At 38.7% G+C, this 25,183-nt stretch overlaps 1 protein-coding gene across 3 annotated transcripts in view; it reads left to right on the top strand.

Annotated features, from left to right (window-relative positions):
• The first annotated feature begins 420 nt into the window (after positions 1-420).
• The window catches only part of SLC25A36 (solute carrier family 25 member 36), a 36,095-nt gene continuing 11,332 nt past the window's right edge, over positions 421-25,183 (top strand). Inside the window, exons 1-5 of one of the 3 annotated variants that reach the window (XM_061420263.1) lie at positions 422-700; positions 3,112-3,271; positions 13,487-13,651; positions 18,656-18,733; positions 20,839-20,939. In XM_061420263.1, coding sequence (XP_061276247.1) covers positions 13,596-13,651; positions 18,656-18,733; positions 20,839-20,939 — 235 coding nt within the window. In that variant the 5' untranslated portion in view covers positions 422-700; positions 3,112-3,271; positions 13,487-13,595. Of the gene's footprint in view, positions 701-3,111; positions 3,272-13,486; positions 13,652-18,655; positions 18,734-20,838; positions 20,940-25,183 lie in introns of all 3 variants that reach the window. The other 2 variants (XM_061420245.1, XM_061420255.1) reach the window with 2 other exon arrangements.

The raw sequence follows: 25,183 nt of genomic DNA, 5'->3' as shown, positions 1-25,183 counted from the left end.
TTTTCTGTACCTTCGTTTCAATTTTGTTGTGAATGTAAAACAGCTCTAAAAAAAAAAACAAAAAACAACAAGCAGTCCTTAAATCAAATCAGAGATTGGGCCGGCTCGCACCCCCACTCCGCTTGCATACCAGGAACCCAGACCGGGAGCCGGGGGATCGAGGAGCTCGAATCCGCTAGGCTGCTCGGGTCGAGACCGTGCCGGGCGCAGCCCTCGGAACAAACGCTGGAGGTGCGAGGACACCGTGACCTACTACCCTCTGTGCACGCGCTCTGGCCCCGCCTCCCGGCCCCTTTCATTGAGAAACGCCTTAGCGATCACGTGAAAGAGGCATGCCGGCTGCGTGACGTCATGCAGCGCGGACCAATGGTAGCTTCTGTTTATGTCGGGGGGGCGGTGGTCGGAATATTCTTTCCCACTTCACTGCCGCCGCGCTGCCCTCTAGCGCGGGTGGTGAGCGCTGAGCGGGAGCGGGAGGCGGCCCGGCTGCAGCGCTACGGGGAGGGCCGCGCCGGCTCCTTCTGCAGCCGCGTCTCCGTCAGCTCCCCTCGCCGTCAGTGGGGCGCCGTGCTGCTCCAGGCCGGGGCGGAAGCTGTGGCCTTCGCGGGCGGCCGGATCCGCGTCCCGCCTCAGCGCCCGGAGGACATGCGGCAGAGAGAATGAGCCAGAGGGACACGCTGGTGCATCTGTTTGCCGGAGGGTACGTTGCAGCCGGGGCTTGCGGACTGTGGCTGAGGGCTCCGGGCTGAGGCCGAGGGCCGTGGCCTGAGACTCAGGCTAAAAGGGTGAGGGGGATACGGCCCGGAAGCGCAGGGGTGAGGGCACTGGAGCTGGGAGCCGAAGAAGCCCAGAGGGCTGAGGCCCAGGCGGGGAGGGTGGGAGGGCGAAGCCGGCTGGACGTCAGGCTTTGGGCCCGCGGAGCCAGAGCGAGGCCTGGGGAGTGGCTGGCGGCGCTGGGGTCCACATAGGCCCACTCCACTCGCCGCGGCCTAGCGGGCGTCGGGGATGCGCGGCCGCGGGAGGACAGCAGCTGCAGGCCTCGCGTAGGTTGCCCGGCCTGGTCGGGGGCGGAAAGTGCGGAGGCCGAGGACAAAATGGGCGCCGCACCTCCTCCTCCTTCCCTCCCTGCCGCGCGGGCTGCGGCGGGGCCTCACGTAGCTCACGCCCCTCCTCGGACCTCGCGCGGCTGATTTCCGGGCCCTAGTCAGTCCCGGTGAGTCGTCCTGGGGCTTCCGGCTCTAGCGGGAAAGCTTTGGGGTTCGGTTGCTCGCAGTAGCTGTATGTTTCGAGCTCAGAAAATTTCCTTCCTGAGCTTTTCCAGGTTGCGAGGTGCTGTCTCAAAGCGACAGTGCGTCCGGGGTCAGATTCTTTTCCTGAAAATCAACCCTCTTGCACATCCACTGCTTTTCGTCCGCTTAAAGAAGAAAAGTGGGGGTAGGGGAGAGGTCAGAAGCTTTGACAATGGTTACTGTTTGTACAAGGTTAAGACTAAAAGTCTTCGTTCCTTGTTTGCCAGCCTGAGTACTACAGATCTTTTGTTCAGCCAATTTAGTCTCCTTTTTTAGGTTGTTTTTTCCAAATTTGGGGAGGCATAGCAATTTTAAATTTAGGAGTTACTTCTTTTTTGCAGGGTCATAGTCTTATCAAAAATGGATACGACGAATTATGCTGAGGTTCTTTTCTGCCTTTGTGACCATATAAAGTCGCATCCCCTCAAAGCATGCAGTTTGTTTCTAAATCAGCTACTTTAAGAATATTAAACTAATACATACGCGGTTCTGTTCGCAGTGGCTTCGTTGGAGTTAGACGTGTGGACTCTATCGCCAGTGATGACCATGCTTTCCTTAGCTTAGCACGTTAACTCAACAAACACTGTACACCGCTTGTGGACCAGGCACTGTTGTGAGATTAGTTTTCATTTAGTTTGCGAGACTAAGTTTTGGCAGGGTTTGCTTTCTATATTATATGTTTACCAATAATCTTGGCAAATTAAATCATTTTTAAACCCATTAGCCATGTAGGTATTCTTGTAAAGATGTCTTGTGCAAATAATCGGGTTCCCTTCTGTAATTAGATCATAAGGTAATTCATGAAAGTTAGACACATCTACTTCTGGCCACTATTTTAATCTGAATGAGAAATGGACAAACTCTTTGATCTCAGTTGCTTCATCTCTAAAATGAGGACGTTGAGACCGTTTCTAAGGCCCTGATCTAGGTCCTAAAAATTTTAATGCTCTACATATTGTTAAGTTTTGTTTAAAGTGTGCTCAGTCACATCCGACTCTTTGTGAACCTATGGACGGTAGCCCTCCAGGCTCCTCTGTTCATGGGATTTTCCAGGCAAGAATACTGGAGTGGGTTGCTGTTTCTTCCTCGAGGGGATTTTCCCCACCCAGGGATTGACCCCTCATCTCCTGCTTTGTCAGGCAGAGTCTTAACCACCGAGTCACCTGGGCAGCCTTGTTAAAAATAGGGCATATTTATTTGCAATGTTAGCTTGATTGCACTAACTTCCCAGTTTGGGAGCCCCTCTGCCTGTCCATATTTGGCCTGGAGAATTCCATGGTCTGTATAGTCCATGGGGGTCACAAAGAGTCGGATACGACTAAGCAACTTTGACTTTTCAATAGCCCCCAAAAAAGAACTTAGCATGTGCAGGTTATTTAGAGTTTTAAATGAAGTATTTGTTTATAGTACCTGACATAAGATAGATATAAATTCTTCCTTTGCATCCTGTATCCATTATATGTTTATATGTAGTTGCATAAGTTATTTCAGTAAAATTTGGCTTATCTTTCTTAGAGAAACGTTAGAACTAGGAAGGATGGTAAAGATCATCTGACTTAGCTCCTTCAAAATATGGGGAAATAGCAAGGTATAAAAAATGTGCTTATCCAACATCAAACAACTTTTCATACATGTTTAGTGAAAGGTAAATAATCTCTAAGGAACCTTCCAGCTCTGTCTTAAATGAAATCAGTGCTGTGGAATGTTCTGAAAATCTGTATGCTAAGCATTGTAGAAATGCAAATTGACTTGTGGGTAACATTGTTCTTGGTTGAAGATGTCTGGATGGTTCACCTGGTAAATAATCTGCCTGCCATTGCAGGAAACATGTTCCATCCCTGGGTCGGGATGATCCCCTGGAGGAGCAAATGGCAGCCTTCTCCAGGATTCTTAGCTGGAGGATCCCGTGAACAGAGGAGCCTAGTGGTCTGCAGTCCCTAGGGTGGCAAAGAGTTGGACACACCTGAGCATGCACACACATGGTACATCTCAAGTCGTGTATTTAGTCGATCATTTCTTGGACGTTCTTTATAGAAAACTAGATTTCATTTTTTTATCGTGATAGAATTATGTAAATTAAGAGTTAGGGAAATTTATTTTTTCCTTTAATAATAACCAGATAGAGAAAAGGAATTCTTTTTATTAGCTATTGTGCAAGAACCAAAAACCTTTCACAGTCACATTTAATCATTAGACAAAAATCATTTTAAGATAGAGCCTTTGAATTGTTTTCTTGATGATTATAATAGTATTTATTCAAATATGTGTTTGCATCTTAGATTTTTTAGGAGCCTTGTAGTGATCTTATTAAATCAGAAAATTGTAAAACATTCTAGCACTGGAGAAGGCAGTGGCAACCCACTCCAGTGTTCTTGCCTGGAGAATCCCAGGGACGGGAGCCTGGTGGGCTGCCGTCTGTGGGGTCGCACAGAGTCGGACACGACTGACGTGACTTAGCAGCAGCAGCAGCACTGGACCTTGGGTCTGAGTGACAGCCTCACATGTGTAACTCGTGCTTTCTTTAACACACCCTTTGGTCCCATTAAGTTTTTGTCAGGGTTAATATTCAGAGTCAGGTCATCGGTTAGGTTGATTGTATTAACGGAGGCCGCTCATGACAGCCTGCAAAAAGGATGTAAATACAATTTTATTTTAGCTATACTTTTAATAATAGTGTTTGTGTATGAAGATTTAAGCAGTATGTTTTTACATTCTTTGATAGATCTACATTGTTTACTTGTGTGGCAGTTGGGGGGTTTTTCTATTTGAGAGAGAGATTGCCTCAAATGGGAGGAATAAATCTCCCAACTTAGGTGGATGAATTTTTTTCCTGTGTAGCTCCTGTGACAGTGAGAGCTTAAAATATACAGTGGGCAATCTCAGGCTATCTAAGATTGTTTCTTTTTATATCCTGGAATTAACCCAGTCATTTATTAAGCCATTTATTTTTCATTTATTCTGTAAGAATCTCCAGTGGGTGTCAGATATCTTGTTTCTGCAGAAATTTTGTCATAATATTTGTTAAATGACTTCCCCTGTTTCCTTGTACGATCTGGGCAGAAGTAGAATACTTAAAAGTATAATTAATGTGCTTTATATACAGTTTACTTTGTCTACATTTTTGCTTAGCCTTAATTTTCATGATTTTTACAACTTTTTCTCCTTAAAAATACATTCTTTAATTCTGCCTAATAGATCGTAAGACTAAGGTAAGTTGCTTATCCTGATGTAGAATATTCTTGAAGAAACTTATATTCCTGTAAGGAGATTATTGTGGTATAGCATTGTAGGTCAGGAACCCCTGGGAGTTCCCAAGAACTTTTAGTGGTCTGAGATGTTAAAGCTCTTCTCATAAAAATATTAACACAGTATTGCCTTTTCACTGTTGATATTTGGACCGCAGGTGCAAAAGCAGTGATGCCTTAGCATGCGTCAAGGCAGCATCCCCAGACTGTGCTGGTGGTCACTAGCACTTGCACTTTAAAAACACAGGTTCACTTAAGAATGTTTTTGAAACAGTAAAAATTAGTTTTAAATCTTGACGCTTGTGTATACAACTTCATTTTATATTCTGCGTGAGAAAATGGGAAACATGAATAAAGTACTTCTGCAATTTTTGCAGCCTCAAACTGAACTAGCCTCTTTTTTCATGAGAACCACTCAACTGTGACTATTCAGTCTTGAATATTTGGCAAATACTTTCTCAAAAAAAAAAATGAAAGAAGTGGGCCTGTTGCTTCGAGGAAAACCACTGGTAGCATTTGTTGCCATGTGATAAAATCGGAGATTTCAAACACTAATTGGAACTTTGGAAATCTTGAATAGATAGGGAATATAATTTTTAAGATACTGTATAATAAAATGTATCAGCATTTGAAAGACCTGTATAATCCAGTGAACCAGTATTTTTTAAATGACCAATACATGATGTTATAGAGTAATACATAGGTAAAGGAGTCAGAACAGAACATAAAGCAATGGATTTTAATGTAACAAAGTGAAAGTTTATTGGTGTAGTCCAGATTCCATATTGCAGCTAATTTCAAGAGCCTACCACATGTCCAATTTTAATGTAATATTGAAAAATGCCCACAATTATCTGAAAAGAGGGGATTGAATTGTTATGCTAAGTAAATTATATCATTAATTAAAAGGTTTCAGTGCCATGGTTGAGGAAAAAATGGAACAGGATAAAAGGGAATAATGGGGGTGGGCAACACTGTAGCTCCAAGTAGGGAGTCTTGGTGGAGTCCTAACTGAGAAGGTGACTTTTGAACAAAGACCTGGAGGGCAGAGAGTTAACTATTTAGGTAGACCAGGCAGTGAAAAGGCCCTTGGGTAAGTATAGCCAAAGTAATAGAGCCGTATTAGGCCATTTGGCTTTTTTTCCTGAGATGGGAAGAGTCACTGCAGGAGTTCTCAAGGCTGACTCTGGTCGCCATGCACAGAGTAGACTGTACATGGGGCAAGACCAGAGGTGAGGAAGTGATGTGGCTGTTGAAATAATCAAAATGAGGGGCAGCAGTTCTTCAAAGAAGGTTGTAGTCTATGTGACATGTGAAGAAAAATTAGTAACTGCAAGATTTTTAGTTTGGGTACCTGAAGGGGAAGAAATTATTGTTAATTGAAATGGGCGAGATTGCAGATGGAATAGGGCTAGAGTGGAGGAAGATAAGTATATAGTTCCGTTTAAGACGTAAGTTTGAACAGGATGCATGTATTAGGCGAGCCCAGAAAGGAGGTCTGGACTAGAAACACATATTTAGTAATTAATGGTATATAGATGGTGACATGAGCTTACGTGATGTCACTAAGGGACATAGGGCAAAAGAGAGGACCTCTGGAAATTTCAGCAAAACGGATCAGAACAAGAGGAACCAGCAAAGTAGACCACAAAAATGTGCTCTGAAAGTCAAATGAAGAAACAAATATATACAATATTAGGAAAGAGTGGCTGATTAGTTGTCCTATGTTATTGTCTGTTACGATGAGATCTGAGAGTTCTTAATTACTGAATTTAACAGTTGTGGAGACCTTTGGTTACTGTGATTAGCAGTTTTCAAGGCAGAGCTGGGAGTGGAAATCTGATGGAAGTGGGAGAGAAATTAGACAGTAAATGGAATTTTGAGATTTGTTGCTGGGGGGAGCAAAGAAACAAAGCAATAATGGGGGGAGGGAGTTGTTATTTTTACTAGACCTATCTCATACCCTCAGTATATTTTGCTTCTATAGTGAATTTTAATCCTGATATCATTGTTTTTCCATATTTATCTAAGTTGTTGGTTAACGTCTTTTTTTTTTTTTAATGTTATTAGTGCTTTGATTTTGCTTTAGCATTTTGAAAAAGCCTAGCTTGTTAATTTTTTTCCTGCATGAGAAACACTACAGATACCCACCCCCACCAAGTACCATTATTCTCAACCACATCTCACATCTGTCTGACTTTTCATAAGTTATTCTGTCAAGTATATAGAATATGTCTTTCATTCTTCAAGAATTTGTATCTTGCTCAAACATTAAAGCTTCAGAATAAGTACCTCTACAAATATATTATCAGAGAAAACAGTTTCAGTTAAGACTTACTAGAATTTCAAAGATAGGCTACATTTTTGTGATTGCAAAATTCTGACATTTTAATGAGTCTTTTTCTTAGACATATTTCTTAATTTGACTAATGTCCTAATTAGGAAATTACAAGGGAGTGTTACCTACAGCAGAGATAACAAAATATTTTAACCTATTCACTTTGCTTTCAAAGCTAAACACTGCAGTTGTTTAACAAAATAGGTTTGCTTAGTGTTAACAAATATATTTCTAAAGTACCTATTGTATATATGTACATACATACAAATATGTGTGTGTGCCTACACATCAATATTGTGGACCCAAGCAGAATAGACTTTGTCCATTTATGAATTACCTTGCCTAGTAAAAGCAAGTGTCCTGATCCATACATGCTCAGAAGGTCAAAATCAAACATGTATGTGTAACAACCACAGTCTTAAATCCCATTGCTTTTTCATGACCCATCCTTTCCTTGGGGCTTCCCTGGTGGCTCACACAGTAAAGAATCTTCCTGTAGTACAGGAGACCTGGGTTCGACCCCTGGGTTGGAAAGATCCCCTAGAGAAGGGAATGGCAACCCACTACAATATTCTTGCCTGGAGAATTCCATGGACAGAGAAGCCTGGTAGGCTGCAGTCCATGAAAGAGTCAGACAGGATTGAGCAACTAACACTTTCACTTTTCATCCTTTCCTAAGCAGAAACATGGGACACCAGTTAGATTCCTCCACAGATATGTCTAGTAAAAGTCTCTAAACCCAGGGAAACTGAATCTAGTGATTCAGGCCCTTGAGGCTGTCCTGATGATGGCGTTCTGCATATGCACTGACCCTAGGGATTTATGACTCTTGGCATCTTGGCTGAAACTGATAAGCTTATTACTCATGTTAGTGAATAATTTCTTTTTCCCTTTCCCTGTCTTCCCCCAGCCTCTCAAGTTTCTGATTCCTGTGTTGCTGTAACTTGGGTGTAGTACTTTAAGGCCCTCAGAGGCCTTTCTCTTTCTTAAAGACCCATTTTCCCAGATTTTTTTTGTGTTTTGTTTTTTAACCAGTTTCTTGGTTACATTGTGCCTAGCTTCAAGGGGGAAAACAATTCCATTCTAAGCAGCTTTTAGCCTTTGCTTTACTCTCAAGGGATCTGTAGGCCCTTGAGTAGTTAGAACGTCTGACATGTCAAAATTTTTATCTTCATTATATACTATAAACAAGTAGAAGCAACAGTGGAAAGTTCTGAGACATTTACACTCCCAAATTACCATAGGCTAAAAATGTGTCTACAATCCAGTAAATTCCTGGGGTGACTTGATTTACTTATTGGATAATTTCTCAGACATCATGAAAATAGAATAGTTTTAAACGTCTTGTAAAGATGTTTATTGATAACCAGTATAATATCATATATGAAATGAGTCACCAGTCCAGGTTCGATGCATGATATTGGATGCTTGGGGCTGGTGCACTGGGACGACCCAGAGGGATGGTATGGGGAGGGAGAGGGGAGGAGGGTTCAGGATGGGGAACACGTGTATACCTGTGGCGGATTCATGTTGATACATGGCAAAACCAATACAATATTGTAAAGTTAAAAAATAAATTTAAAAAAATATTCTCTAAAATCAATTCATAGTTACATGGTAAGCTCTCACCAAGCAGCCTTGCCCTCATATGTTCTAAAGGTGTGACATTTGCCTTTGAAACTTTAAAATGTGCATTGATCCAAGGATTCATAGTTCTAAGAGAATGTAGTTGAAGTTTTTTAACCTGGATATAACAAAGGTATAGTTACATTTAAGTTTTACTTGCTTAGAAACTACCCTTGCTAGATTTTTGACGTTGCAGAATAACTATATGCTCTTTTGCTGTCAAAGTTGGCTATTCTCTCTTTGGAATTGTTTACTAGTCAAACCTTTTAAAGCAAATGTTTGAGACACTTTGAATTATAACAGTAAAGCATCCAACTTAGTACTTTCATTAGTAGCAAATTACATTGGTGACACCTTGCAATCTTAACTCAATGGCCACATCACTGAACCACAGGGACTCAGGACCAGTTAGAAGATTAGACATGAAATGAGGCTCTGCTTTAAGGCACTGCAGTGGAGATGGTCAGGGGAAATATGAAAGGAAGTTTAGAATGTAGACCATGTGAGACGTGAAGATAGTCAGTTATCAGAAAGCCTCTGTGTCCCTTTAACTCCCTTTGAACTGATGCTTGTCCTCCAAAACCACAGGAGCATGCTTGATGTGTTAAATTCTAAGAATGAGAGCAGAGGTCAGTGTGGTCAGAGCAGAGTGAGAAGGGAAATAGATGCGATTGTGTAAGGTCTTATAGACCATTGTGAGGACTTTGGCTTTTGGTCTGAATGACTTAGGAAGTCTTTGAAAAGACTTGATCTGACTCAAGATTTCAATGCAGTCACTTTAGAGTATACATCGGAGGGAGTGGGGCAGGGGTAGAAGCAGAGAGACACTAATTAAAAGGTTGCTCCAGTAACCTCAGTACAATATTGTGCTTAGACCAGGGTGGAAATGGTGAGAGGTAGGTCATGATTGCAAATTTATTGTTGAGTTCTGAGTCATAGACATTTGCACAAACACACCATTTTTCATGGAGTCCATTGAGCCTCAGAAACGTCAACCACATTCTCCAGTTAAAAAAAAAACCCTTGCTGTTTTTAAAGGACACTTACTGCTGAAATTTTGATTAAAAAATTATTTGAAAATAAAGATGTATACATGAGGTTTTTAAAAAGGCTGCTGAAAGATCATGAAAACCAACATTTCCCTGCTGCCTTACCCCATGTCTCCCTCCCAGTGGGAACTTCTTATTTTATCTGTTTAATCCTTAGGTTTAGAATTCTAGAATAATTTACCTTCTGCAGTTGTTGCGAAATCTGATGGGATTATGGCTTCTTTATGTATGTGATCTTTTGTTCTTTCTAGAAGTCTCTGCTTCTACCCTTGCCCCACTCTCTCCAATGTATACTCAGTATTTTGAGAGATTGCAGTATTGTAACTTGACATGAGTCTTTTGGATGCATTGTACCTGTTAAACCTGAACTCAGAGTTTGAGTTCATTTCTTCAGAGAATTAGGCTTCTGCTCCTGGAAACAATTTTACCCACTGTAGGTGGGGGAGGGAGAGAATACAACCTGGGTATCCCACTTTGCTTCATTACCTGTCAGCGTTCAATTCTTTGCCTTATCTCCATCTTGAGTACTTGGTGCTCTTGGTCTTTAGACCTCTAAGGGGTCACAGTCGGAGAAGGCAATGGCACCCCACTCCAGTACTTTTGCCTAGAAAATCCCATGGACGGAGGAGCCTGATAGGCTGAAGTCCATGGGGTCGCTAGAGTCGGACACGACTGAGCGACTTCACTTTCGCTTTTCCCTTTCATGCATTGGAGAAGGAAATGGCAACCCACTCCAGTGTTTTTGCCTGGAGAATCCCAGGGACGGGGAGCCTGGTGGGCTGCCATTTATGGGGTCGCACAGAGTCGGACACGACTGAAGTGACTTAGCAGCAGCAGCAAGGGGTCACAGCAGGGCAAAACTGTTACTACTCTTTGGTATTTCCTTCTGCGGGCCTTTCTTCCTCTTTGCCAAGACAGTTAATCCTTCCCATTTGCTTCATTGCTTGAAACCTTCCTCCTCTCTCTGTCTTTGTGGCGTTTTCCTTTAGACAGTGGCTGCTAAGTCACTTCAGTCGTGTCCGACTCTGTGCGACCCCATAGACACCAGCCCACCAGGCTCCCGTCCCTGGGATTCTCCAGGCAAGAACACTGGAGTGGGTTGCCATTTCCTCCTCCAATGTGAAGTCGCTCAGTCGTGTCGGACTCTTAGCGACCCCATGGACTGCAGCCTACCAGGCTCCACCGCCCATGGGATTTTCCAGGCAAGAGTACTGGAGTGGTGTGCCATTGCCTTCTCTGTTAGACAGTGGAGAGGAGCTAAATCTAATGTAGTTATTCCTGTTTTCACAGAATAGGGATTTTAAATGTTTGTCAACAGCAATAGTTTTGTTCTCTACATCAATTAATGATGATTTCAGTGTACAAAATAATTACTTTAAAATAACTTAAAGCAGTGAGAGAAACACTGGAGTATTACTCTTGTACTGCATACCTATTGCATTTTATAATGTAAAACTCCTTCAGGACAGTTCAAGTGTTTGTGTGTGTACCCACTTACACTTCACCCCCAGCTCTGTACAGTTCAGATCCTCGTGTATTTTATTTATTGAGGTTTTTTTTAAGGGATCATACTGTATATGTCTAGTTTGTGATCTGGCCCATTAGTAATAGTTCTGTTAAAAACAAATTTAATTGCTGGTATCTGTAATTGACACTGACAAATTTTTTTTTTTTTTGATTTATGTAACTTTATTGGGGAAAAAATCAGATACTGGCAGAACTATTAGTTGATCACTCATCCATTGATCCATTGCATCATTTATTCAGTGCTTTATTAAACTGTATTGGAAGATAGATTAATCTACTAATATCTCCAAGCCTCCTAACAACTTAAATGAAGGTTACAAAATGTTTGAGACCCTATTTTGGAAGAGTCGGACATGACTGAGCAACCAGCACTTTCACTTCACTTTTCTTTGGAGCACAAAAGGCTGTTTGACTTCCAATTTCCATTCTCTGTAGAAGAACAGGTCACTCCTTTGTTGACATGCATAAAATAATATCACATTTTCAGTTCTACTGATGCTATAAATTCAATAGTAGTTTTCCAGCCACATCAGTTATGAACATAAAGTATATTATGTAACCTCAAATCTTTTTAACCATGGAAGGCTTAAATAAGAATGGATGTTCTTAGAATAATGCTGCCTCCTTTGATTTGACAACTCAGCATCCATCTCAAGGAGAGGTAAGAAGGCCTTCCTCAGTAATCAGTGCAAAGAAATAGAGGAAATCAATAGAATGGGAAAGACTAGAGATCTCTCCAGGAAAATTAGAGACACCAAGGGAACATTTCATGCAAAGATGGGCTCGATAAAGGACAGAAATGGTATGGACCTAGCAGAAGCAGAAGATATTAAGAAGAGGTGGCAAGAATACACAGAAGAACTATACAAAAAAGATCTTCATGACTCAGATAATCACGATGGTGTGATCACTCACCTAGAGCCAGACATCCTGGAATGTGAAGTCAAGTGGGCTTTAGGAACAATCACTACGAACAAAGCTAGTGTAAGTGATGAAATTCCAATTGAGCTATTTCAAATCCTGTAAGATGATGCTGCAGAAGGTTTCTGCTGGTCATAAGGAGCAGTCATGACCATGAAGGATTTTAGTACTTTTCTGGATATAAGGATGGAGAAGGCAATGGCAAGCCACTCCAGTACTCTTGCCTAGAAAATCCCATGGATGGAGGAGCCTGGTAGGCTGTAGTCCATGGGGTCGCCATGAGTCGGTTGTGACTGAGCGACTTCACTTTCACTTTTCACTTTCACGCAATGGAGAAGGAAATGGCAACCCACTCCAGTGTTCTTGCCTGGAGAATCCCAGGGATGGCAGAGCTTGGTGGGCAGCTGTCTGTGGGGTCGCACAGAGTCAGACACAACTGAAGCGACTTAGCAGCAGCAGCAGATATAAGGACATCCAAGAATTGGGTTCATAAAATCAGCTCCTAGAAATATCTATCTGAAGACCTGTTCTGCCAGTTTTTCGCCAAGCACAGAGTGCCTCATTTCTGCTCTCCACCCTGAACTCCTTTCAGGGAGTATTGAAAATCAGCAGCTGCAGCAGCACATTATTTAATCCTTGTAGAGGTAGATGGCAAGGGTCAGTTTGTAGTTGACAGGGTCCCCTCGTGGTCATAAATTCAACCACACTTTGGGAGGTATTTTATGACCATTTTGTCCCGTGGTGCTAGGAAGGCATTCCTAGATCTGGCAGAGATTTCTCTCATAGGCCACTTGGTGTGCTGTGACTTGACTGGGTCTTTTCAACAGTAACCAAAGGACTCTGTACCACCTGTTTTACTAATCTGTTATGATCCAGGGGGAAATGTCCTCTTATCTTCATATATCTAGAGTTAGGATCATAACTCATAAAATTATATTTTTGTCAGATACTCAGTCACACATTTGGTAATGCAAGAAACAATAATCTTATAAAATAGCTAGCAGTATTATTAAAATCGTAAGAATTAAGCCAAGATCTTGCACTCGGTGCGGCCCAATACATCCTCAGGTTGTCAAGACTATTTCTTGAGTATTGAAAGATAGGGTAGGAGTTTGATAAATAGGATATATCTCACATAATTGTCTCAGTTTTAACACAAGTACTATCTGGACAAGGAATACTAAATAAACCCTTATAACCGTATTTAAAGCTGTGATGTGATATACCAATACATTTTAACAGTAGCACCCACTGTTTGGACTCTTCAGCTAATTTTTCTTGCTAGGTAGATAATAAACTGTTACTTTTAGCTTCTAAATGTTTCTGTGCAAATACATGAAACATGTAAAAAATTATTTAGTCTCCTAAATACAGAAATTGTAGATTTTAGTACCTTCTCAAAGCCCCAGTTGCTCATTTTATTTCACAGCTCTGTGCATGTGTACTAATTTATGAATTAAGTAGAGTTTTGTTCTTTGTACTTTCTTGTAGATGTGGTGGTACAGTGGGAGCTATTCTGACATGTCCACTGGAAGTTGTGAAAACACGGCTGCAATCATCTTCTGTGACACTTTATATCTCTGAAGTTCAGCTGAGCACCATGGCTGGAGCCAGTGTCAATCGAGTAGTGTCTCCTGGACCGCTCCATTGTCTAAAGTGAGAGCACAATATTCATTAATTTTTGTTGTTGTTGATTTACCTTAATGATAGCCTTGTTGTCTTATTTATATTCTGCCATGTTTAAAAAGGTTTTACAGGCTTAATGACAATTACTCTCACCTGTTCAGTAGAAACAGCAATCCCTAATGGAGAGAAAAAGCAAATTGGATAATATAAAATGTAATATTATTTCCAAATTACGTACATTTAAAATATTTTTTACATTTATCCATTTGATTTATTTTCTAAAGATACATTTCAGAAAGATATCAAAATAAACTCATACTTTGCATTTATTTTGTTTTGAATTATGAATTCTAAAACAGTTTAGTTTTTGAAATGTGATAATGTTTAATACTAATTCTTGTGTGTGTGTTTTTAATTTTCAAAGTACTCACATCAGATCAGATCAGATCAGTCGCTCAGTCGTGTCCGACTCTTTGCAACCTCATGAATCGCAGCACGCCAGGCCTCCCTGTCCCTGACCAACTCCCGGAGTTCACTCAGACTCACGTCCATCGAGTCAGTGATGCCATCCAGCCATCTCACCCTCTGTCATCCCCTTCTCCTGCCCCCAATCCCTCCCAGCATCAGAGTCTTTTCCAATGAGTCAACTCTTTGCATGAGGTGGCCAAAGTACTAGAGTTTCAGCTTTAGCATCATTCCTTCCAAAGAAATCCCAGGGCTGATCTCCTTTAGAATGGACTGGTTGGATCTCCTTGTAGTCCAAGAGACTCTCAAGAGTCTTCTCCAACACCACAGTTCAAAAGCATCAATTCTTCGGCGCTCAGCCTTCTTCACAGTCCAACTCTCACTTCCATACGTGACCACAGGAAAAACCATAGCCTTGACTAGACGAACCTTTGTTGGCAAAGTAATGTCTCTGCTTTTGAATATGCTATCTAGGTTGGTCATAACTTTCCTTCCAAGGAGTAAGCATCTTAGTTTCATGGCTGCAGTCACCATCTGTAGTGATTTTGGAGCCCAGAAAAATAAAGTCTAACACTGTTTCCACTGTTTCCCCATCTATTTCCCATTAATGACAGTCTGATTTTTAAACAGCCTAAATATAACCAAGATTTAAAGCAGATTTTAAAATGTAATTTAGTGTTTAGCATTTCTTGGTGGTTTGAAAAAGATGTGTTTTACATTCTGTCATACTTCATTATATTACAAATTAGATTTGAAATTTCAAAACTGTTGAAAATGGGGGACTTGCCTGGTGGTCCAGTGCCACAAGACTCTGTGCACCCAAAGCACAGGCCCCGGGTTTGATCCCTGGTCAGGGAACTAGATCTCACATGCCACAACCAAGACCCAGTGCAGCCAAATAAATAAGTAAAAAAAAATTTTTTTTTTAACCATTGAAATTGGATTGTACATGTTTGAACTTAAGTGTTTAACTGAATGGGCTTCCAGGGTGGTTCAGTGGTAAAGAATCTATCTGCCAATGCAGGAGACGTGGGTTTGATCCCTGGGTTGGGAAGATTCCCTGGAGAAGGAAATAGCAACCCACTCCCATATTCTTGCCTGGGAAATCCCATGGACAGAGGAGTGTGGTGGGCTACAGTCCATGGGGTTGCAAAGAATTGGACCCAGCTTAACGACCAAGCACAGGCATGGGTAACTCAAGGCCTGTGTGTCTGTCTTACCGGCTCACTTGGGACATAATCTGTTTGAACTTAGTTCAGTAGTGTTTATTTTGTGGTAGCAAGTAAACTCATACTTTGTGTTTACTTTCACTACTAAAAGGTTTCATCACTTTTCAGACTTAGCTAAGTACTTGAGTAGGCAGAATAAAATTGTTAACAATTTCAGGTTAACATTGCCATAGTTACAGATAAATACTTCTATGTGGTTAATGCTAATCTTTTAATACCATGATTTTGACATTACCGCTGACTTCCTCTTCTTAAAATTCTTCCTTTGACCTTTTTGACAGTACTATATTTTTTTATTTCATTTTTCAGTGGTTTTGCCTTCTCTGACTTTCCTCAGAGGAACTAATAGGAATCCCTCTGGTTTCTGTTTTAATTTCTCAGTTTTTCAGGAACTGTAACCCACCACGCTCCTCCGTCCATGGCATTTCCCAGGCAAGAATACTAGAGTGGGTTGCCATTTCCTTCTCCAGAGGATCTTTTCCAACCCAGGGATCAAGGCCAAGTCTCTTGCATCATCTGCATTGGCAGGTGGATTCTTTACGATTAGTGCTGCCTAGGACTCCCCCACGTACAAAGTCAGTTTAATGTTTCACCTATCATCAGTACCCAGATGACTTCCAAGTCTGCATTTTCTTGCCTTAACCTCTCTTCGTATTCCCATATTTTCCCCAATCAATCTGTTTTGTGGCTTCTTCCTTTTTTCCCATCATCTCTATTCAGAGATAATTTACATATTATAAAATTCACCCATTTAAGGTGTATAGTTTAGTTGTTCTTAGTATATTATATTCACAGAGTTTGCATTCACAGAGTTGTATATTCACATCACCACATTCTAAATTTAGAATATACTCATCATCACCACAAAAAGAAACCCTTTCCTGTTAGCAGTTACTCCTGTTTTCTCTTTTTCCTCGCCACCCCCCCCCCCCGCTCCACCCCCCGCCCTAGGCAACAACTACTAATCTATTTTCTGTCATTAAGGACTTGCATATTCAAGGAATTTTATGTAAATGAGGTTATGTAATATGTGGTCTTTTGTGCCTGATTTCTTTCACTCAGCCTGTTGTCAAAGTTCATCTGTGCTGTAGCAAGCATCTCTTTATTGCCAAATGTTGTATTGTGTGGGTATGTACTACATGTATTTATCCTCCCATCAGTTGATGAACATTTGCATTGTCTCCCCTTTGGGAGTATTGTGAATAATGTCATTATAGAAACCTGTTTTCTTGTTCATGTTTTCTTTTTTGGGGGGATATATACGTGCTGCGATTCATGGGGTTGCAAAGAGTCAGACACGACTGAGCGACTGAACTGAACTGAATATTGTATTAGGAGTAGAATTGCTGGGTCATTTTAACACTTTGGGGAACTGCCAAACCATTTTCCAGAATGGATGCATCATTTTACATTCCCACCACCAATGAATGAGGTTTCTAATTCCTTGCCAAAATATAAAATAAAAATTCTCACCAGCCTTTGTTTTACTCCATCTGTTTTTATGTAACCATCCTAGTGGGTATGAAGTGTTTCATGGCTTCTAAACCAGGTATTTTGGGAATTCCCCCTTAGGTTCTGTTAGTTTCTTAGGGACTCGTGGATGAACTTCCAGAGATCTATAAATTAGGTTGAAATTGTGTGCAATATTGTGAGTGTTTGCAAATGTTTGTTTATTTCAAAGGACAGTTACCTTTCTTAACTTCTCAAAAGAATTTATCACAGAAGGGAGTAGCAAACACTGAAATTTATTAAATGTGTTCTACAATTTGTCATTCTTAATTCTGCTTCTGTCTAACCTAGTTTTATCTAAAGTGTTCTGTATCACCTATATCAGTCATCTGGCAGCATGGTAAAAATGCAAGTTGCTAAGCACTGTCCTGTACCTATTGAATCAGAATACTTTGAGGGTGTAATCTAAGAAATTTTAATTTTGAACAAATGCTCCAATAATAATGATAATATTGAGGTTTATCAAGTGTTTAAGCCTGGTACTCTTTTAAGCTCTTTTTTTTTTTAATTAACTTGGGTTTCCCAGGTGGTGCTAGTGGTAAAGAACCCGCCTGCCAGTGCAGGAGACATAAGAGATCTGGGTTTGATCCTTGGGATGGGAAGGTCCCCTGGAGAAGGGCATGGCAACCCACTCCAGTATTCTTGCCTGGAGAATCCCGTGAACAGACAAGCCTGGCGGGCTACAGTTCATAGCATCACACAGAGTCGGACACAACTGAAGCGACTTAGCACATAGCACACATTCCTCATAGTAACCACCACCCTACCTCCCCCCTGAAAATATTGTTTTTCTGTTTACTGTTGATGAAAAGCAAGAATAAGAGAAAGGTCATTACTTTATGTTTCACAACTAGTCAGTTACCAGAATTGGGCCTTATATTAAGGCCCCACAATTCAGACCCTTAATTATGCATTATGCTCAACTGCCTTTCAAGCAATCATTCTTAAGCATATAGATGCTTCAGAACCACTGGCCTAGTCTGTTAACTCTGAGTTAAAATACCTACACTTCATCAATCTATGTTTCTTACCTCCAATCTCATTTAATAACTCACCTTCAGAAAGCCTTCTATAACTTGGACATGCCTCTCTGTTCCTCTCCCTGCTGAGCCTGTGTTTAGTATTTACTTATTAATATGCTCTGTTAAATTACTTACTTCAGCCTAATTCTTTTTTCCACAAATGGACAGCAGATTTCTCAGTGGCAGGGTCCTTACCATCTTTTCTATCTCCTTACTGTGTTTAGTTTTTACACAATAACTATTCAGTAAATGTTAACTGATTAGAGGGAGAAAGAGTAGCAGACTAACCATTTTAGTACCCTGAAGAATGTAAGGGTACTAACATTAGTAGATTAATTAGTAAATTACTAGTAGATTAGTACTATATTAGTAGGTATTTGCCGTTTCACTAAAATGGTTGGATAACATACTGCTGCAGTGGGATAGCGTTCAGTATCAAGGGATCTCCAATACTAGGAAGCAACTGCATTTCTGATTGGAAATTGAAGTTGCTGGTAAAGATAGTAAAATGGAGGAGATTAAAGAAAGGAGTAGCATGATCATATGAAAATGTAGAAATCTATATCGATGATTATGTCTCTGAAACTTTCAGGAAAGAATCTGAATGGAGTTTCACTAGTAAATCTGTTATCAGTCTTTATTATATGCTTTGTCAAGGAAAGCACGTTTTCATAAGTGAGGTGAGGAGTACTGACGAGCAGTTATAACATAGTACAAACATAGGAGATTTAGACTTTTATATGTTCTGTATAAATAAAGTACCACACTTTGAAGGACATTCCTTTCTAAATAATATTTTTCTCTTTCAGGGTGATCTTGGAAAAAGAAGGGCCTCGTTCCCTATTTAGAGGATTAGGCCCCAATTTGGTGGGGGTGGCCCCTTCCAGGTAAAAAAATACATTTAAGTTAATTCAATTGCGGCAGTCAAGTTTAACGAGAGGAGATGCTGACGAGAAGTCAAGATGATAAGGATGGAGCACTGTGACAGATGGATGTCAGTAACCATCCAAAAGGATGGGCAGATTGTATCATGTGGAGTGTGAGGACTTCAGTGGTCATTGTCATGTATGAGATTGTCATGAAGCAGTCTTTGCACCAAGTCAAAAAACCAAAAAGGCCTTAATATTTTGTCTTTTTTCTCTGATACCTTTTTATCTTAGGTTGACTTTTTCCATGATAGAACACAGCAGAGTTCACATTCAGAAAATGTGTACCCAGGTCTCTGTATCCAAACAGTGTAGCAGAACCAGATCCCATTATTCATGGGATTTCAACTTCTTGTGGGCTCTTTCTTTTTAAAACCTGATCCAAAATTCATTCTTATTGTGAGGTCTAAAAAAATGTGTAGCGTAAAGCTTGACACATCACCTTAAACAAATCCCCTCTCACCCAGCGTACCTTTCTACACACAGTTAGTCTGCCCTGCCCATAGATAGATAGCTATGATAAAAGTCTGGTTTAAAGTCTTCCTTTATTTTTTTCTGGCTAATTGTGTACATGAAAAGCACAGTATATATGTTTATTATCATTTATATAAATTGAATCGTATTGAACTATTTCACCAAATTTGTCTTGAAGCTTTTTCCATGAAAATAGCTGAGTTTTTTAAAACTTGTATAGTGTGATTGACCCCCTTATTTGTAAACCTTTAGATTTATTTCCAGATTCTTGCTGTTAAAAACAATGGTTTTGGAAACATAGCTGTGCCTATATCTGTGAGTACTTAAGCAAATATTTTTCTTTAGGATAGTTACCTAAAAGTAGAATTTCTGGACAGAAGGGCATATGAACATTTAAAGTTAGCGAATATTGCTCAGATCCCTATGAAAAGGCATGCCATCCTTTTATTCTCAAGTAGGGAATTAGTTGTTCTTTATCCACATATTACAAATGTTGGCAACTCTCCATGTATTTTAATACTTGCCAAATAGACTAGCCATGATTTTCACTGTTTTAATATATGTTTTATTTTGGTGCTTTCATGTCCTCCTCCTCGTAACTGTTTTTCATTTGTATCTCTCTTCTGTGAATTACATATGCATATTCCTTGCCCGTTTTCTCATGAGGGTGCTTTTTTTCTTATTCATATCTAGTAATGCAGTGTTTATTCCTCTTACTACTTTGATATCATTCAGTGTATCCTTTTTTTTATGAAATAGAGTATTTCATCTTCAGTTTTATTGACTTCCATATTTTCTTAAGCACATTAAAGAAACACACAACAGTGACATTTGCCCCATTTTTACTTGTTTACTCTTTCCCTTCTTAGACAGAGAATCAGGATTGTTGGGAAATAACAAGATATTTGTTACAGCAGCAAGTAACTCAATGCCCGGAAGGCTATGAACAGTGAGGAGGTAGTTGAATGCGTAAAGTCACAATAAGTTAGCAGGGAAGATATTTACAAATTTAATTAAGTGTTTACAAATGTTAGAATACCTGATATGACCCAGTGTGACTGATTTCTTTTGCAGTTGTTCTGTCAGTTTAGGGATGCTGTAAACTACTCTCTGTGTAGCATAGATTGATATGTAGCTCAATGTGTCAAAATTGTTGAACATTCACTTTGATTATTTGTCAGTTCTGCCTTCCTCTCTTCAAGAACAACATAAAATACCCATATCACATCTACTTAGGTGTATTTAACTTACCCTTAGTGCTGTATAGGCCTTTCAGCCTATTCATGTGTTTTCTGATCATCAAAGTCTTATACAAACACTTTTTGTTTCAGTCAGTTGCTGTTAAAATATTGGGATATGAGCATCTGTTTGAGAATGCTTTACATTTGAGTTTATCTTTAACGAGTCAATACAAAAAATACTTTATGGTCTTCTTTAAAAATATGTAGATATTACATGAAAATGTAAATAATAACTTAAGATTATGTTTTTAGATTTCTGGATTCTGAAATAATAAAGATCAATTTATATGCCATTTAAATCTTATGAATTAAGCAACATGCTTATTGACAAAACTTAAATCTTTATTTTAGAGCCATATACTTTGCTGCTTATTCAAACTGCAAGGAAAAGTTGAATGGTTTATTTGATCCTGATTCTACCCAGGTACACATGATTTCAGCTGCAATGGCAGGTATGAATACATGATACTAAAAAACAAAATTTTCTGATACCTAGAGACTTAATATTGCTTTTTGATGAATTTAACCTTGTAAAGTTAAGGCAGTGTGCTTTCATTGATTCACATCTGCAAGCATGATTTTTACATTTTTTAGTATACCATAAATTTGATTAAATAGTATATGTAAAATCTGTTGTCAGTTGGCATTTATGTATTTAGAAGTTTGTAATACATGCAGGTAATATAATATTTACATTGTCTTGTGTAGTTTGTGATCACTTTTAACTGTTTTAAGAATCCAACCATAATTATACTTAAAATTACAGAGCTGTAATTTACTCTTTTCTCCTCAATTTCTGTTAGTGCCTTTTCCTTTTTTGCTGCATGTTTTGGCTTCTGTCTGAAATGTGCCGGCAGTTCTTGGTAAAGTATTCATTTTGTCCTGTGCTCAAATGCTGAAATTTTTGCGAGTGGTGTATTACTGATAACTCTGTTGTTATAATGTATGTATTAAAAAATATGTTTAGCATTTCACATAAATCACAGTAAGATAGCACTGAAAATGTAGCTGTGCACCAGATGTGTGTGCAAGCTTGCTCTAGAAATGTTTCCAGGAACTCTTTCATCATCATTCATGAGAATATGATTGTGAATTAAAACAGCTAGTCCTGGACCTCTGCACTGCCATTAAAGATGAGCTGGGAGATTGGTTTGACCAATGTGGTTCTGAAATCATTTGCTGCCATGCATGTTAGACAAAGCCATGACCTTTATTTCTCATCAGAAAATTCTCTATAGTTCTGAGATTTGTCACATATTTAATCATGTCTCACATTTCTAAATTATGCTGTGACTTTATAAAGCAAATTATAAGTACCTTTTTCAACTGTTGATTGAGAAATTGAATGTCAGGTGTTTGATAATGAGTTAACTATTTTCTGTTTAGAAATAAATTGGATCCATTTCAACCACATAATTAATGAACTAAGTGTAAGTTTGAAATACTAATTTCCGAGAGGTCAATAGCCATACAATCTAGTACATACCTTACAAATTATTTTTATGGCTTTTTATATTTAGTTTATTGTTGACTGACTCACAGAGTTTTAAAACTGGAAAGTAAAGCTTTAAAGATCAAGATGGTGAAATACTCTTTACCAAAGAAAAGAAATCTTAGACAAGTTAGGTAGTTTATGTGACTCTCCATTACCATATTCTTAGAATGAGTGGGTTGCTCTACATAGGTTATATTTTGAGAATCAGTTCTTTAATACCACAGAGATCATCTAGTTACAGTTAGATTTTTTTAATGTATTTTGATAAATGTTGGATATGAATATATATGATTTTTCCCTCCAAATTTGAGTCTATAAAGTTAGTGGCTAATTTCAAACTATATAACCACTATGTTAGGGTCTTTAAGAATATATTTCTGGATTATCAGTGTTCATGTTTTTGTTTTTTTAACCCCAGAAAATTGTAAAGAAATGTTAATCTTTCTTTTTTGAAAGACTTGATGCCAAGAAAGTAGGTAAGCAATTATTTTAAGTTGAGGATAGTTGTTAATATATTGAGTATTGCAAATTTAGGGTTTCAGAAAACCAATTCCCACTGGAACATCTTTCATTAGACTATCTCATCAAAATTTATTACTGTATTTGTATCATATTGCAAAGATTTTCAGTGGAATTGCCATTTTGTACTTTTTCTCAAATGTGTACAAATATTAACTTGTAGTTCTGTTTTATCTATGTGTTGATACTATTTCCCAACTTGAATTTCTTGAATTTTGGTAAATTGAAAGACTTACATTGTTCAGAGAATATTGTACTATACACTTGTGTAATTTGAAAATACTTCTTCCATTTGTTTGCAGTTAGATTTTTTCTGAGAATTACACCTTCAGAGCTTCTTTGCACCTGTTCATGAGCAATAATATTTAGCTTTGCAGTTTTTATAGGTAGCTACATGGTTGGTGAAACTGAATGGTCCCGTGCAGACTTGTTAAGGTAGCCTTTGGCCCCCTTCACTCTTGTAATAATGTAGACTGGTTTTTCTTCAGGATCATTTTTAGAGGTCTTCAAAATATGAACTTGGGGTGCAAAGTGCTTAGAGGCAGCCATTTGAAAATTTGTTTTCTTACTATTCAAAAAAATGCTAACCTTGTCACTTTAGTATCAAAAATGTACCACTGTTGATAATGCCTGCAAGATTTTGCCACATCACATAGTATATGCCTTAAGGGTTTAGTAATCATGTACATAATTTTTATTCCAAGTAACCTCTTGGTTAAGTTGCCTTTTGCATTCTATTCATAGAAATTGAATACTAAGCCTATTTAATTTAAAGGACAGTTTATTTAAAGGCTGTCTTATTTTCATTTGTTTTAGTGTTTCAAGGAAATAATGTAAGAATCTGTAAACTCTCAACTTGAGCTATAAATTTTCATGCATTAAAATTTTTTTTCTAGTTGTGAGGCTACTTAATCAGGTTAAGTAATAGTAACTTTGTTTTACTACCTTCCCCCCTCACCCCACATATGACCTTTGGCAGACTAAATATATCTTAATCATCAAGGGTATTTATTTTCTTTAGGGTCTTTGTGTGTTTTTGTTTAAATGAGTTTGCATATCCCTCTGTATACACCTACACAAAGATGTGTATACAGAAAGAATAGTATTAAATTTTTTTCTTCTGTAGTAACTCCCAATCTTCCAAAGTTTTTATCTGGATTATATATACTTTTATATACAACAGTATAGATTTAAAAGAAATGATTTCTGATTTTTATTGGATAATATATTTACACAGTAATTGCTTAATTTTTTAAATACCAATAATGTAATCATTTAACATTTCCTAGATACTAGTGGGTTTTATTTGTTTGTGTTAATAGTGTTCAAGGTACATTTTCTATTTGACTTAAAGCTTAATGTTAAATTTTTACTCATTAAATAGAAATTTTGTTTTACATTATAAAATATTTTTTAAAATAATTTATCCCTGGCAGTTTATTCAGCTAGATGGATGGTTAGATGTTTTGTGTGTTTTCATGTAAACATTCTTCCTGTTTTTTGTTTCGTAGAGCACAAGAAACTGAATACAAAATATTTCATAAAAATGGATGTGCAATATTACTGATCATAGTACAGAAAGTGAAAGGTACTATTGTAGCCACCTATATGTTACATTTTTAAAAAATTATAGTTATAAAATGAAGTTCCTTGAATTTTCTATTTTTTTAATTTTTACTTATTTTTTTTTAATTTAATTTAAATATTTTTTGGCCATGCTGTGTGGCTTACAGAATCTTGATTCCCTGACCAGGGATCAGAGCTGGGCCCATGGCAGTGAAAGTGCCAGGTCCTAACCACTGGACTGCCAGGAACTCCTCTGGGTTTTTTGTTGTTGTGGTTTTTAGATTTACCAAATAAGCTGATTGTTAAAAAACAGAAAATTTTGTGATTTCAGCTCTGAGCATGGTAAATAATAATGGTAGGAAAATGGGATATGACAGTCTGCTCTGAATATTTTCTTAGATTTCCACTTTGACAAGGTTAGCATTTTTTCATTAAGGCAGAATTGATCTTCTTTTGGGTAAGTATTTAGACTCTCGAAACTGCTACAGATGGCAGAATTTTCAGTACTCGGTACTTTAAAAACAAAAAAATTATGGCCCATTCTGATATTCCTTTTTCTTTTTTAACTTAAAATTTTCAAAAGTTAGATCTCACAGTAAATATTTCTCAAATCCTTCCAATGGGATTCATTTTGTACACGTGTTTCTGATGAGGTCACTGCTTGTTGTTATGATACAGAAAAGCCTGTGTCTATTTTAGGCATTTACTGTACATTTCTCCCGAGAAAAGAGTGAGATCGTGTCATCTCATGCTCCCCATCCGCAGGTCACTTCCTGTAGAAATATGGACTAACTTAAACCTCGTGAGTACTGATCTGAGCATCTCTTGCAGCCTCTAGTTATAAGAAACACACCCTGGGAATTTATAATAGCTGTTGAATAGAAGGCGGGAAATGAATTTTTATTTCCTGAATTTGTGTGTGCATTATCTGAGTATTTCATAAAACTTTAATTCTGATTCCTTGATAATACTCCTTCTAGAAGGAAGAATGGAGTAACTTTTCAGTTATTGTTAATAAAAGCCTGGGGTCTTTAGCTTGGCCATAATAGCCTTGACCTCCAAAGAATTCCTTAATAGTATTTAAGATTTACATAGCTGTAAATGGTATCATACCAT

This window comes from Bos javanicus, chromosome 1 (assembly GCF_032452875.1).
Source record: "Bos javanicus breed banteng chromosome 1, ARS-OSU_banteng_1.0, whole genome shotgun sequence".
Classification (NCBI taxonomy): Eukaryota; Metazoa; Chordata; class Mammalia; order Artiodactyla; family Bovidae; genus Bos; species Bos javanicus.
Note: the sequence above shows the minus strand (reverse complement) of the source record. Positions and strands in the feature narration are given on the sequence as shown.